This window comes from Lycorma delicatula, chromosome 6 (genome assembly GCF_047948215.1).
Source record: "Lycorma delicatula isolate Av1 chromosome 6, ASM4794821v1, whole genome shotgun sequence".
Classification (NCBI taxonomy): domain Eukaryota; kingdom Metazoa; phylum Arthropoda; class Insecta; order Hemiptera; family Fulgoridae; genus Lycorma; species Lycorma delicatula.
In genome coordinates, this window is record NC_134460.1 from 158,769,895 (window position 1) to 158,785,679 (window position 15,785).

Below are 15,785 nucleotides of genomic sequence, written 5' to 3' on the forward strand. Positions count from 1 at the left end.
TTTCCATACCAGTCTTTGTTTCACGCGACCGACCACCCTCTTGAAAGATTCTATAAATACCATCAACATTCCCAATGGCACATCGATATAAAACCGTCCGAATTCTTCTAGCAGAATCGTATCATCATCGAACACCCATCCTTTATTACCTACCGCGTTCTTTTCGCTTGCTCGTAACGAAAAAATGTTCTTTATAGTGCTTGTTACCACGAGGTTTTTCACCCGACTGACCTCTTTTCCGTTCAATTCGTATCGTATCTGTTAAAACATAAATGCCACCGCGTTGTTCACTAAACGCGCTTTCGTAGCCTTTTTATCTTTCGTGACGCATGCCGTATCCACTAACGATCCTTTCACGCGAAGAAAAATCTCGCACAGCAAAGTATACACGTCCATTTTATTGGTCGGTATACGGATCTCTTCGCCATTCGTATAGGTAGTAGTTCCGTACGGCGACTGGCCGTGGTACTGTTTCTAATTGGGCGACTCGTCATGAGGGTATGTTTTTACAACCGAAAACGGGTCCATAACGGTATCTATTTAAGTTTGCCACCGGATGGTTGTCACATATATTAATACTCTAAATCATTTATAACCTTCTACCGATTTGATTTTATTACAATTATTTTGAATAGTCAAAAAGAAGTCCCTAAAAGTTAGGGTAAAAAGTACAAGTAGAGGGAATAAAATTAATGTGAAAAAATTAAATGAATATAAAAGAAAATTATTTTTATTGAAAATAATACATACATACATACATACATATATATATATGTGTGTGTGTGTGTGTGCTTGTGTGTATATTTAACAAAATAAATGCATAAAATAAAAACAGTTACTTACATTTTTGATTTTACCAAACTGATGGAACTTTTTTAATTTATGTTTATAATTATATACTGAATATATCACAAAGTTCTCCCAGGACATTCACAACCTATTCTATTCATGAAAATAATGGAAAAAACTCACATAAATATATGTTTTAAAATGCTTCGTTTGATAGTTGCCACTTTCTTCAAGTAGAATAGGCGCAGCTGCTTGAAAATGTTCCTCTAGCGCTGAGACGCAAAGTGTACTTCCAGCACGATGTTGTGCCGTTTCGGCAAATTTAAATCACAATTTCCCAGAGAAATGAATCGGTCGTGGAGGTACACATTCCTGGCCATCAAAATCGGCTGGTCTAACACCTTTAGATTTTGCGTCTGGGAATGCATGAAAAGTACTGTATTTTATATATAACAAAAAAATAATAAAAAAATACATTCTCGTGAGGAATTAATTGTCCGCATTATGGATGTGGCTGAGCAACTTAAAGACAGCCCTGAAGAACTAAAAAGAACAACATAAATAGTACAGAAGCGTGCCAAGAAATGTCTTGAAAATGGCAGGCCATTTTTGATCATTTAGTATAAACTGGTACGTATAATAACGTTTAACTCTAGTGTGTTGTTTCTAAATAAAATTCCAATTTTTCTCACTTTTCTTTGTTTTATTTGACTTACCTTATTCTAGTTTGTTCAGAATTAAATTCTCTATAAGTTTTGTTTAAAAGTTTTAAGTGATAAAACTTAAAAGTTAATGGCTGTAAACCCGCTTAACATAGTTATTGTACGTCTAAAAAAGTGTTTTTTACTCCAATTTATTGATTTTCACCCATATTTCTCAAAAACTATTGCAGATATGGTTCTGGGACCTATTTTATTCGATGTTTCAGGTCAAAAACCATAAAAAAGCCAAATCTTTCACTAGTCGCAACTCGTAAACGAAACAATTTTTGACATATTTAAAGCAATTTAATACATATTATTAAATATTATATCGTATAATTAATATTTAATATATTAAAGCAATTTACGGAATATATACTTAAGCAATTTAGGACAAATTTTTTCCATTATCTTCTCGAGTAGAGTAGTTTATGAGATAACATTGCGATACATTTTGTACATTGTTACTACTTTTTTGAATTTAACGTAAGTAAAGTACGTAAACTGACAGAAAAATGAAAGTAGGAAAAATCGTTTTGCAAATAACGTTAGCTAAAAATGACGCGCAAAAATAAAATAAATACGTAGTTAAATTAGTACGTATACGTTATACGTTGGCCACTCGATCGTATTGAAGGATAGAAGTCGAATGATGTATACCATTCGATTGATGACGATAATTTATAATCGTGCAGGTAGCGGACAGTGTTATCGGCCACCGAGGAAACACAGGGGTGACGCTACTGTCGCATCACCGGCACCGAACGGGTAAAAACTATATGATATGTATTTAGTAATCCATTATCCTAAATATATTTAAAAGTCTTACCTTCATATCAAAACCGGACGGGCTAAGCCATTCAAAGACAAATATTGTGATTGTAGAAGCATGTATAGCTGCAACTCCAACAAGCATCCAAGAAGCTGTATCAAACGGTTCTGAAAATAAAACCGATTAAAATAATAATTTTATTATTAAAATTAACAATAAAAGATAAAACGCTTGAAAATCATTCTTTTAGGAATCGTGAACCTGTTCTTTGAAAGATTTTTAATTTGTCAAGGAAAAGTAATTATTGCGGTAGCATATGCTTAGGCCGGTTAATACAAATTGCTCAATTGATCAGTCTTATTCCCGACCGCATAAAAATGCTCTAATCTGTTACTGCGATTCAGGCAGCACGTGTATCCACTGCATGGACAGAGCTTCTATATTCTGGTTGGGGATTTTTGTCGTGCGTTATGGTTTCTCTGTCGGTATAATTCTCCTTCTTACCCCCACAATTTTTCCAATTCTTTACCTCTCTTCCTCGTTCTGCATTCTGTGGTCATCGCTTGAGTGCTGCTAGTCCAAGCCGAGGATGCAGAAGCTATAAGCCGGAAGCTTGTGTATTGTAGGTGAGATCAGATTAAATGAAGCCGGTGTGGATCTAAGTAATAGTTGAATAATTAGCAGTTTGATAGTTTGGTTTCCTAATTCCAACTAAAATACAATGCAAACTTCAGTTTCAATTGCAGAGTAAAAAATGACTGCTAGTATCACTGAGGGTGACTACAATACCGATTGAAAGCGGTTTTGATCGATATAAAAAACTTCCATTAAGATAAAATTTAAATTAGTTAATTATTAAAAATTAGCTATGTTTTATCATTTTCATCGATATAAGCAACAGAAATGTGGAAATTTATTAATAACATTATGAAATACAAATAACCGATGCAAATTTTTTATTTCAATAGAAAATGAATAAATAAATTAAAGCGGTATTAAATGACATCACCGATTTTATTTTTACAGTTATAAAATCTTGTTACATTAAATGATGTGAAAGTTTTATGTTGTAAAATTGTAAGAATAAAAAGTAATTGCAGCACTAGTATAAGCAGTAGTAATAGGAGAGATTTAGTATTTAATTGGGTTGTCGAAAGTAGGTCGCAGAGGAATTAACTAACAACATAGGCAGTAGCCTAAATCTACGTTGTTGCTATCTCTGTGTTTGCATACCATAGAGCTTCAGCCTTTAATTATCATCTTATTGATCGTGTTATATTTAATAATCAGTCAATCAACCGATCAATTAACTAATGATCATCGGTGTTTGATGATAAATGATTATGATTTTCTGTGATAAGTAGAGAGTTTAAACTGTGCTGTATGAGATAAAACATGAGAGGGTAGGCAGAGAGTGGGTGAAGGAGAGGGATGGGAGTGGGTGTGTGTGTGTGTGTGTGTGTGTGTGTGTGTGTGTGTGTGTAAGAATGTACACTGCAACCCTTATGCATATTAATTTGAAGGCAACTAATTTATTCAACTACCTAAACCAAAGTTCTTAGACCAAAGATAAAAGCAAAGTAAATCTCATTTATAATAACATGTAACCTTGTAAACTAAATACACTATTTAATAAATTCTTTAAAATTGAAAAAAAAACCGCTACATCATATTCATCTTTACAGACTATCAAGGTAGAATTATAATTAAAATGTAAATATCTCAGTAGAAATATATTGATTTTTAATCAAAGAAAAAATAAATATTTATAACTTGTACAGAGTACAAGCTTAGTAACTGCAATATACTTTTTAAAATCATGAAAGTGATTATCCAACCCTGCAGTAAGAATATAGAAGATTTCTGATAGGTTATATTATGATTATACTTCCTTAAAAATATCAGTTCTAAACAAAGCAAAATTCAAATTGGTGCCTAGTAACAAATAATCGGTGCAGTAATTCTTAATTTTGTGTTAATCCTGGTGAACTTTTTATATCAATATCATTAAATTATTTTAGATTAGCTTGCTGAAAAGATTAAAAACATTTTTTAATTTTCTAATTCTAGTGCAGTAATTATAGTATATTATTATAATTATTATGCTTTTACGGCCAACATGGGACCACTTAAGTCAATTTTAGTTGGATCTTTTCTGAGAAAAGCGTGTTATTTTACTCTTCCGAGCTGCCCAGTATTTCTTCATCCGTTCAGATCTTGCTTTCTTTTCTTCATCCGTAAACACCCTCTTCGTTGTATTTTGTCGTTTGTCTGTCTTTTGTTTAAATCTAATGCTTTTATCTTTTAGCTTTGTAATTTTTCCAGTTTTATTCTGCAGGTCGGTCAGGGAAATTCCCAATTCTTTCATATCTTCTCTAATTTCTTTGATCCATCCTACTTCTAGCTTTTGGAACCAGAGCTTTTCAATGATATTTCTTGACAGTCTTGTTTCCAGTGTCCTTATGAGATGACCGAAGAAAGAGATTCTTTTTTTCCGCATAGTATCAGTAACAGGCTATATTTCTCGATACACCACCTCATTTGGCACAATCCACCATCGGCCTTCTTTTTGGTGTTTTTTATTGATACACGTTCTGACAATTCTCCTCTCTATTTTCAGAATTTTTTCAATTCGGTTTTTCTGAGTGATTTTGAAAAGGGTCTCGCTTCCGTAGGTGACTTCTGGCTGTACTACAGTTTTATAATGTTTAAGTTTTGTTTTAGCAGAAAGGCATTTTTTGTTATATGTTGACCGAGTTAATTTTTGGGATTTAATCATTTTATTTGTCCTGTTTTGCCATGTCACTTTTTCATTTAAATTATAAGTTATTATTTCCTCTAGATATTTAAATTGTTTTACTATTTTAATTTTCTGATTGTTTACCGTAATGCGCTCTATTACCAGAGGATCTAACTATGGCCATTAGTTCAGTTTTTTCGAAAGAGATATGAAGCCCTATCTTTTGTGCTAGGTTTTGAAGGTGCATGATTTGTGTTTGAGCGAGGTCATCTGCAAATCCTAGGCAATTTAGTGTGATGGAGTTTTTCTTAGTACCCATTTTTATATTTTTGGGATTTATTTCATACCATTTTCTCATGACAAATTTGAGGACGCAGTTAAAAAGGAGTGGTGAGAGGCCGTCTCCTTGCCTCAATCCAGTTTTTATGTAGAAGGGTTGAGAGAGTTCAGCTCTGAATTTCACTCTGGACTGGGTATTGGTTAAAGTTAATTTTATCATGTTTACGAGTTTAGGGTGAAGGCCCAGGTTTCTCAGAATATTCAGCATGGATGGTCGGTGTATACAATCATAGGCCCTTTTAAAGTCGACGAAGGTGATTATTTGTTGTTTTTTCCGTCTTTTATATAAGTCCATCATAAGTTTTAGGGATATTATTTGCTCCGGGCAACCTCTCCATGGCCTAAATCCCCCTTGGTATTCCCCAAGTTCCAGTTCAAGTTGGTCTTTGCATCGGTTGTATATGATTCTCGACAGGATTTTGTATGTGCAATCCAGGAGAGATATGCCTCTGTAGTTTTCCGGATTAGTTTTATCCCCTTTTTTATGTAATGGATGAATGAGGGATGTGGTCCAGTGTTCTGGAAGTTTTTCTTCGTTCCATATTTTCACGAGGCATAGATGTAGGGAAGTTTTGACTGAATAAACTGATGAGTGTTTCCAGAGTTCTGCGAAAAGCTAGTCTTCTCCGCTTGCTTTGTAGTTTTTTATTTCATTTAAGGCTGCGAGAACTTCTTGAATTGTTGGCGGGTTGATATTTAGTGGTGAAGTTTTAACTGGAGTTTCAGTGTCAATCTCAAAAAGCTCTGGGGGGTCGTCACAGTTGAGGAGTCTATTGAAGGTTTCTGCCAAAATTTCAGCATTTTCTTTATTGGTGTGGGCCATATTTCCTTTTTTTCCTCTCAGCATAAGGGTGGGTGGTTCATATCTTTGAAGAGCCTGACCAAAAATTTTATAATAGTCTCGGAAGTTAGTTTTCTTGGAACTTTCTTCTATTTGCTGAATCAAGTTTTTTTGGGCTTGTCGTTGGTTCCTCTTATAATTTTCCGAGTTATTTTCCTTTGTTTGGTGAATTCATGGTTAGATTCTTCAGTTTTCTGGGTTTGGTGGTTGATCCAAGCCCGGTGTCGGTCTTTGACTGCTTTGTCACATTCTTCATTCCACCATTGGTGTTTTTTTCTTGGGTTTATAGGGGCTAGTTCTTCAGCTATTTCTTTCAGTTGGGATGTCAGTTCTTTTAAATTATTAGTTAATTTGATTTTTTTGTTGTTTCTTCAAAGATGGCATTGTTTATTAATTTATGTGGATCATAAGCTCTTTTGTTTTTAGGTTGGGATTTTTTCTTTTTATGCGGGGTGAATTTTATTTTAACTTTAATTAAGTAATGGTCCGATCCAGTATCTGTTCCTCTCAAGACTTTTACATTATAAATCTCCTTGTGATAATTCCGGTCCATGCAAACATGATCGAGTTGCCATTCCCCTTTTTTCCAATCTGGGTGTTTCCAAGTCTTCAATTTGTTTGGTTTTCTCATAAAATAGGTGGATTTTGAGATCATATTATGTTTTCTGCAAAATTCGACAAGTCTTTGGCCGTTCTTGTTAGTTTTCTTTTGGGCAGGCCATTTTCCGATAATATCACGATATCTTCGTTCTTTACCAAGTTGGGCATTAAAGTCCCCTATTAAAATCTTGGTGTGGGTCTTATTTATGTTGTTTGCAGTTTGGTCAAGAAGTTCCCAGAATTTGTCCATCTCTTCTCTATCTTTTTTAAGATTGTTTTTGTCATTGGTGGGAGCATGGACATTTGTTATGGTGTAGAATTTATTGGCTGATTAAGGTTAAGGTTGAAATCCTGGGGGAGTAAGACTTAAATTCTACGACTGAGTCAATTATTTTAAGATTGATTGCAAATCCTGTTCCGAACTGTGGGCAATTCTTCATCACACGTTTCCCGGGGATTCCTTTGTAAATTCTGTAACCCTGAGATTCAAACGGCTCTCGATCGGTGTTTCTCATTTCTTGAAGTCCTGCGATTAGGATATTTTGTTTGTCCATTATGTCTGTTAGAGTTTTTAGTTTGCCGGGTTGAGTTAGAGAATTAATGTTGTGAGTGGCAATGTAGTTTATTTGCTTGTGTCTTATCCTCAATTTTGAAGTTGTGTTGTTTTTGGGTGTTTCCAAATGCTCAGATTCATTGTTATCTTTTAAGCAGCTGCCCACCGGATCCGAGTGCAACCTTCTCTGGTATTTACCAGACGGTGGATTTTTTCTTAAAAGACCTTCCATATTTGACTTTCAAAGGCAAGTCAGCCTTGGGTGGGAATAAATTCCCGAGTTACAACTCTGGATGTGATCCAGAGAGGTGATTCCGATTTAGTTCACCAGTAGAAATCTCCACGTTTCTAACTGGTTATCCAGACGAACCAACGTGGAGGCGCAAACCGATTTTCTTAATTGAGATTTTAAGTATGGAGAAAGTTTAAATCGGTTCCGGAATCATTTCGTCCAATTATAGTATATATATATATATATATTTTTTTTTTTTCTTGTTTAGCCTCTGGGAATTACCATTCAGGTATTACTTCAGAGGATGAATGAGGATGATATGTATGAGTGTAAGTGAAGTGTAGTCTTGTACAGTCTCAAGTTGACCATTTCTGAGTTGTGTGGTTAATTGAAATCCAACTACCAAAGAACACCAGTATCCACGATCTACTATTCAAATCCATATAAAAGTAACTGCCTTTATTAGAATTTGAACGTTGGAATTCTCGACTTCGAAATCAGCTGATTTGCGAAGACCAATATCACTAGACCAATCTCATGGATGCAGTAATTGTATTATAAAACTTAAAAATTAGATGTTATGGCTGTTATCATGTTACTATGAAGTTGAATTTCACTAAGGGAACTAGGTATAAATTCTGTTGTTGCGAAAAACATTTTCTTGTGATATGTTTTATATTACTAACTTTGCCTTGAATATTCTAAAACATTTACTCACAAATAGCTTACTCAAAATGAAGAACTAGGCATGGGGCTCATACTTTCTTGAACTCGGTTAGCTAGTTCAGAGGGCAACAAAGTAAGACAGTCAAGATGTCTGAAAGAAGCCTACAGCAAAGGTGAAGGCTGAGTCAAAATTCACTGATGTAAATGTCTACCAAGGCATTTACATCAGTGGCATCCCAACAAGGCCTCGCTAATTACTGTGCGATGTAATGCATTAGAGGGCCAAAAGATGATCTCTGTTAAGTCCATCAGGGCTAGGAAGGGAGGGTGGTGTAGCAACCGGAATTGTCACAAGGTGGGTGTCTTCCCCAACGAGGTTGGGATGTTAATATGTTACAAATTCATCTTTTGAAATTTACAAGACTCCAAATATATATATATATATATATATACTGTATTTTGAGATGCTGCTCTGATCAAGGTTTTACTACGGTTTCCCATGATTCATCTAGGCAAATGCTGAGGTAGTTCTTTTTTTTATCTGTGCTGTTCTGTGCCTACCTGTTCTGTTTCTGATGTGATATATATTATATATATATTGATATATTATATATATATAATAATTGTCATCAATTATAGTTATTTTTATTGTATATAATTTGCCATCAAAAATTAGAAATAAAGCTACATTTTAATTAAAATCTTCTACTTAATGCCCAATAAGAGGAGTACTTCTTTCTCTTGGGAAAAAATTATAATTATACTAACAGAAATAACAATTATACAAATAATAATTAATTATAATAATGAAACCAAACAAAATTATTCCATAATACCTTAGCTACAATATAAAACAATTAACTTACCAAGAAAAGCTGTTGGTGAAATAATTCCTGTTCTTTTTGCAACAATTATCGCTATGCCGGTCTCCATAAATGGTACAGTAAAATCTACAACTGCCTCTCTTTCAGAATTAATCATCAGAGATGTCATCACCATATCTGTTTTACGATTAACCAATTCTGCTATTAAACCATTCCATTTACCGTTCTATAAATAAAGAAAAAACAAAAACATTACTCGTGATTAAATTATTAATAGATTTACCCATTATTAAGAATGTAGTACAGGTGAAAATTTTTCTAGACTGATATGAAAGATGATAATACTCCCAACTTGCTTCTGCCAACCAACATGCTAAAAACATAAATGGTGTGTTCCACTTTGATGTCTGTTGAAATCGTTCACTGGGTGCAAAGTATATTACAAGAAAGTTAATAAAATAAAACAAGGTTTGTTGGATACTTGATTTAGTTATTCTTTAATTCTCCACCAGACTGATGACTACTAAAGGTTGTAATTTGATTTCACAAACGATAATTCTAATTCTTTTATAACATTTACTAATGAAAATTTATAAAAATTAAGATGTAATCACTTAATAAGCCTAAGTTATAATGAAGCAGTTTTATTAATATGAAAAGTAAATATAATTACTTAATTAAAAACTTACTTCTTCATTGAAAAAGATTTTCACTTTATTTTAAGAAATAAAGATATAATGCTAAGAAATATTTTTTAGCAATTCCAAAAACGTACCAAATAAAAATGTTTTATGGTAATTTACTTCCAGAAATAAAAACACCTGTTATTTAATGTAATTTATTGGTGCACTGCACAATTTTAAACTATTCACTGATGTGCAACATAACACAGCAATAATAATGCTGTTAAATAAACTTTCAAGGCTATTTTAAAATTTTTACTGGTTAAATCATTTTAACAGAAAAATTTTTTGATAGTCCAATAGGACCATTTAAAAAAGAAGTTAATGGAACTGTTTCATACAATTATTTAATAAGGTCAAAATAGATTACACCAATATTAAATAACTACCTTTAACATATAAGATAGATTTTACATTTAAAAGGTAACTTTAACATATAAAATGTTATCTCACAAGCATAATTGCTTGTGATATTTGCTCATATGCTAGACTATTATTGCGCATTCATTTCGAATGCTATTGTACATATTCCACTCACTGAACCTTGGCAGTATTTATATCTATTAATACTTTATCTCTGTATTCAATTTTTAAAATATCAGGATGCATAATGTTGCATTTGCATTTTTCTGAATACTTTTTTAAAAATGCTATTAAAAGAACTAAAAAACCACAGTGTACAGTTTTATAAAAGAAATTTTATCATAATCAATTTTGATTAAATTTGGTCACTAAAACCAGATTAACATTAAGAACATAGTTTTACAATAGTTACTTGATTCTACCGCTGATTATAACTTTGTAGTACACTGAAGTACTATACAACATGTTGCATGTTAAAAACGGAGGTGATTAAGTATTAGAAATTAATTTTGGTAACGGTAATGGAAAAAAGAATAGAAGGTAAATACTGTAATATAGGATAAAGTAATAAAAGGTAAAAAGGAGATAATTGAACTGTATGTTATATTAAGTACACTGCTGAGATTAAAGGATTAGCAAAATAATAATAAAAAATAATGGAGGATACAAAAAACCATTAAAGTTACTTATAAAAAACAGGAAAAAATCTTCATAAGCTTATTTTACATTTATATTAAAAAAGGTTACACTTTTAGCTGATAAATTAAAAAAAGTAAAGGGTTGTGTGTTTAAAAAAGAATAAGTGTTGTGGTATAACACATATATATCACAAAATTCAATTATACAAAAAAAAAGATAAGCTGGCTTAATAATTTACAACACATTAAACTACACTACCATTCCACAAATCATCAGTTTCAATGAATATTACAAACAAAAGAACATAGCTCATAAAATACTCCAAGAATAAAAATACTGTAAGTTTTTCATTATTATGCATTTAGATTAATGCACTTAACTGTGCGTGTTAAATTATATTATTGCGCATATTTATTGTTATGTACTTTAATTGTGTATAATTGTTAAAAATATAATGTATAAATTTATATGATTAATAACGCTTTAGTTAATTATTATTTCTTATAAATAAAGAATTTGTAGTGAGATTGGAAAAGTTATTTGTAGTTTCATTAATTATACAAAAAAAATTAACAATTTTGTTAATGAGTTTCAAAAGGCTTTCTTTCTAGTTTGCCTTTAGTAAAAAAAGAAACATTAAACATAAAATGATACATGCAGGTATTACAAATCTCAATAAAATATCTAAGTACAATTTTGTCCGATAATTCAAAAATTATTTAAAAATTGCAAACGTATTTACCCTAAAATTATATCTACAACTAAAAGATTATATTATGATAATTTAATATCTAAAACCATGAGGACAGTTATTAAATAAAAAAGGAGATTGAACATTAAAATAAAACAGGTCAGATAACCTTATTAAAAATACAAAAGACTTTACTTCTATTGTATCATTGTTTAACTTGAATATCTATAAAAAAGTATTATATTTACAAATATAAACTTATTAATGATCAGATAAATTTTTTAAATGTTAATTGTTTGAACTGGCAAATCTGACAGCTGGCATAGTTATAACCAATTTTAATTCAGTTTATCATGACAACTATAGGTTCTAACTTTGACAAAAGTAAAATAGCTAAAGTAATATTTAAGTAATTGTTGATAAATAAACAGATTCAAAACATTCTTATTTTGTAAGAGACAGCTCTCTTTTATGTCTCGTTCACCAACAAAATAATTTTCCAAAAAAAGGATTTGAGTCTAAACACAGCTAATATTATTTTTAAAAAAATTAATGTCTATGTTCTATCTCAAAATATATTTTTAAGTTTTTATATTTATGTCTTTATAATATTCTGCAGCAATCTATTAATAAAATATATTGAAAATTAATTTTAATTGTATTTAAATATATTTTCTCTCTTTTTAAGAGAATCTAGATTTAAATATGGATATTTTGATTCAGGTTTTAAATCCTTAAAAGAATTAAAAAAAAAAGACAATTTATTTTTAAATTTTAAATTACTAACTGAGAATGTGAGGCTGAAAGGGATAACCTTTTTTTTTCTCCTGCTCCCCTGGGTCGGATTGGGATTCAAGCAATACTCAACCCAGGGGATGGATCTTTTATTCATTTTATTTGCCTGTCTCAAATCACTGAGGCAATGTAATCGGGGCAGGCTATGCCATTCCCGGGCCCCGCCACAGTAACCAGGATTCGGTCTTGCCTCTTGCCTGCCTGAACCCAAGAGGGAGGGAAACCAAGTCCAACTATGCTGTTCCCAGATCCCCCCTAGTAGCCGGGTCTCGGTCATTCTCTTCCTTTTTTTAATACTTGCTGTTCCCTGCTCCAGTCACGAAACTATCTTCTTCCTCTGAAGAATTTCTGTGGCCAAACCGTCTATAGCACTCCATTCTACCACTCCTTGTATCATATAGCTTACAGTGTTTTCGGGCGTTATCCATCCAAGGCCTGCTCCCAAGCGTTATCCATCCCAAAATTAAAAATTAAATTTTTTAGAGATGGGACAATTTTTTAATCTACCAGATAAAAAACAGGTCTTATTAGGATTAACAGATCTATTAGGATTACATAAAAAAACAGATTCATTCTTCAATCTTGTTTAAAATACAATATCCTTTAAATACCTTCCCAAATAGTTATTCAATTAAAAAAGTAATTAGTGGAAGCAAATCCTTTTTTATAGAATTTCATGATTTCAAGGTTTGAACTGTTCCTGAGTAATAAAACAAAAATTGAAAGATTATTTTTTAATCAAAAGAACAATTTGTACAGTGCTGGCTGGGTTGAGTATAGAGGATAGGTCGATTTCACCATTTTTTTCTGAATCCAATTTTTGTTTTAACCGTGTAAAAAATCTTTATTAAAGATTTCTTAATACAGAAATAATGTTCTTCCTTTAAATTTAAGAATGAAAGACATTTACATTTTACATACTGTTTTGTAAACTATATTTAACTTATTCATGTTTTATATTGTTACTTGAAGTCTTAATTAAATTCGATATAAATCAAGAACAATTTAATTGCAGATTAATCAAAGTATGATGTAATATGCATCATACACCTCAACAAAGAATTGGGTACCAAGTAATCTAAACTTAAACTGAAAAGAAAATTCCTAGATTTTATTACAGGTTATGAAACCTTTGTCAAATACCAAAGTACTCATTTATTGATCAGAAACTTTCTTTTTAATTTATGATTATAAGATCCTTAATATGATTATTATTCGTATATCAAGATTAAGTTGAATTAAAAGAATCATAACTTTCCTTTTATATTTATGTTAAAAAAATGACTGATTTTAGTTAAATTTCATGAGAAAGCTATCTATAGTAACAGGTACCATGATTCAACTTCCGGAAAATTTAGTTCAAAAAGATATATATATATATATATATATTTCACTTTCTTGTGGAATCGATAACTGCTGTAATTTTGCACCAATCATTTTCAAATTGATACATAAATTATAACGACCCAAAATCTCATCGAGTTTGTTAATGGGCAAAATCGGACCATGAGGGTGGAAATGGTGAGAGCCTTTTTTGAAAAAACAAAATGTCGCTATAACTTTGTTATTAAGTAAAATATCAAATTCGTTTAAAGTTCTTACTATTCTTTGAATAAGGGCCTAAAACTTATGTAAGTAAAGTTTTTTGATATCACCAACCATTGACCCAGAGGATGAACAAAAAATTATACCTCCCTTAATAGACACAGTGTCGAATCGGTTTAAAGTGGTCGTTAGTCCTCAATACCTAAAGCAATACCTAAAACTTTTGACTGAAACAATTTTTGATATGACCAACCCTTACGGCACATGATGACCAAAACAAAAAAAACAAAATGTTGTTCTAACTTTGTTATTAAGTAAAATATCGAATTAGTTTAAATTTCCTACTATTCTTTAGATAAAGAGGGTGAAAAAATGCGGCGAAAAATGTGCCAAGAGTTGAAAAAAAATCATAGCTCCCTTAACAGGCACAGTATCGAATCCATTTAAAGTGGTCGTTAGTCCTCTAAATATTACCTAAACATTTTGTCCGAAACTATTTTTGATACGACCAACCCATACTGCAAGGGATGACCAAAATATTGTTGGAATTGTAAGAAGAAGAGGCTTCCCATATGCTAAACATGTGAAACTTGTTTACCTATGAAACCATTGTCGTATTGAGTGAATTTGAACTGCCGTAACTTAGTACTGCGTATATTTTAATTTTTGCAAGTGACAATAATTTATGTGGGTAAGGTAGACCTATTGTACTTTCAAATCATTTTCTCAACATCATTGTTACATTTACACGTGTTTTTAAATAAAACTTTCTGAAAACATTGTCTTTTTTTATCAATACAGAGGAGACAAACCTAGAATCTCCCACTAATCCACAAATAGGTGTGTTGTCAAGCAGTTAAGGAAAAATCATAAGGAAGTTTTGATAAATTTAGTAATAGCTTGTAATCTAATGAGAAAACGTAGTGTCTGTAAAACATGGAAATTTAGGTTTGATATGAGCTCGTACAATCTGAGTCTGCCTACTCCTATTTTCCCCTGGTGAAATTTACCTCCGCCTTCCGGCGTGCCAAAAAGAATTTTGTTTTTATTCAGGAAAACTTTAAAATAAGTTACAGTGATGAACTGTATATGTAGGTTATGCAAATGGTACTTGAAACCTATGAAATTAGGTATGACAAAACCATTGTTATGTTATTGGGTGTGTTGCAATAACTAATACCCTCGTAGATAACACAATTAATGAAAGCGAGATGATAAAATTTTGGAATTATGGGTTATGTTAATATAAAAAAGCTAACAACACAGTTTTAGAATTTTCCCGTCAGTTCCGGTAGTTCCACAACTATCTATTATTTTTCTTTAGATTAGAAAATAAATAAGAACACAGAACAGGGTGCATAAATAATAATATATTTTAATTATTATTACGGATGGATTACATTTTAAGCTGAATTCAATTTACAGAAAATCTTACCATGATTTTTAAAAATTTTTCTGCGCTTTATTTTTTTTAGTCAAAAATTATTGCATTAAGGATTTTGTTTATGCACGGGAATATATTTATTTTCTCAGTAACATTGTATAAACAGGATGATAAGAAAGATGTATTCTAGCATATATGACATGCAATTAAAAAATAAATACGGATTTAAATAATTGGCAATTTATTTTAATTTTTTATGAAATGCAAAGCATCAAAGTTTTTAGTAACGTTGAAACAAACAATTAATTTTATATCAATCTTGAACAGAGATTATTGAATATTTTCAAATAAGAAAACTATTCTGTAACATTTTTGAGCAAAAACACTTAACAGTTAATAAGAAATAACGAATTATATTTTTACTAATAAAATTTAATTGGCTTACTAATATTGGGTGCGCGTAAACACCCTCGTTTAGAAACCTCCGATTCGCCACAAGCGAAGAGGAAAAAGAGTAAAGAATCTGATAAAATTAAGAAAGATGCTGATAGAATCAGTAAAGACTTACGGAAAAGTTTATTTGGCTATAATGTACCTAAGCCAAGATTTTTAATTATTACGAAGGAGA

The 15,785-nt window shown here is 31.5% G+C and overlaps 1 protein-coding gene across 1 annotated transcript in view; it reads right to left on the minus strand.

Annotated features, from left to right (window-relative positions):
* Positions 1–15,785, minus strand: part of Nmdar2 (glutamate ionotropic receptor NMDA type subunit 2) — a 694,511-nt gene that overhangs the window by 73,725 nt on the left and 605,001 nt on the right. Inside the window, exons 9-10 of the mRNA XM_075369831.1 lie at positions 9,100–9,283; positions 2,320–2,429 (exon numbers count right to left, since the gene is read on the minus strand). Coding sequence (XP_075225946.1) covers positions 2,320–2,429; positions 9,100–9,283 — 294 coding nt within the window. The remainder of the gene's footprint in view (positions 1–2,319; positions 2,430–9,099; positions 9,284–15,785) is intronic.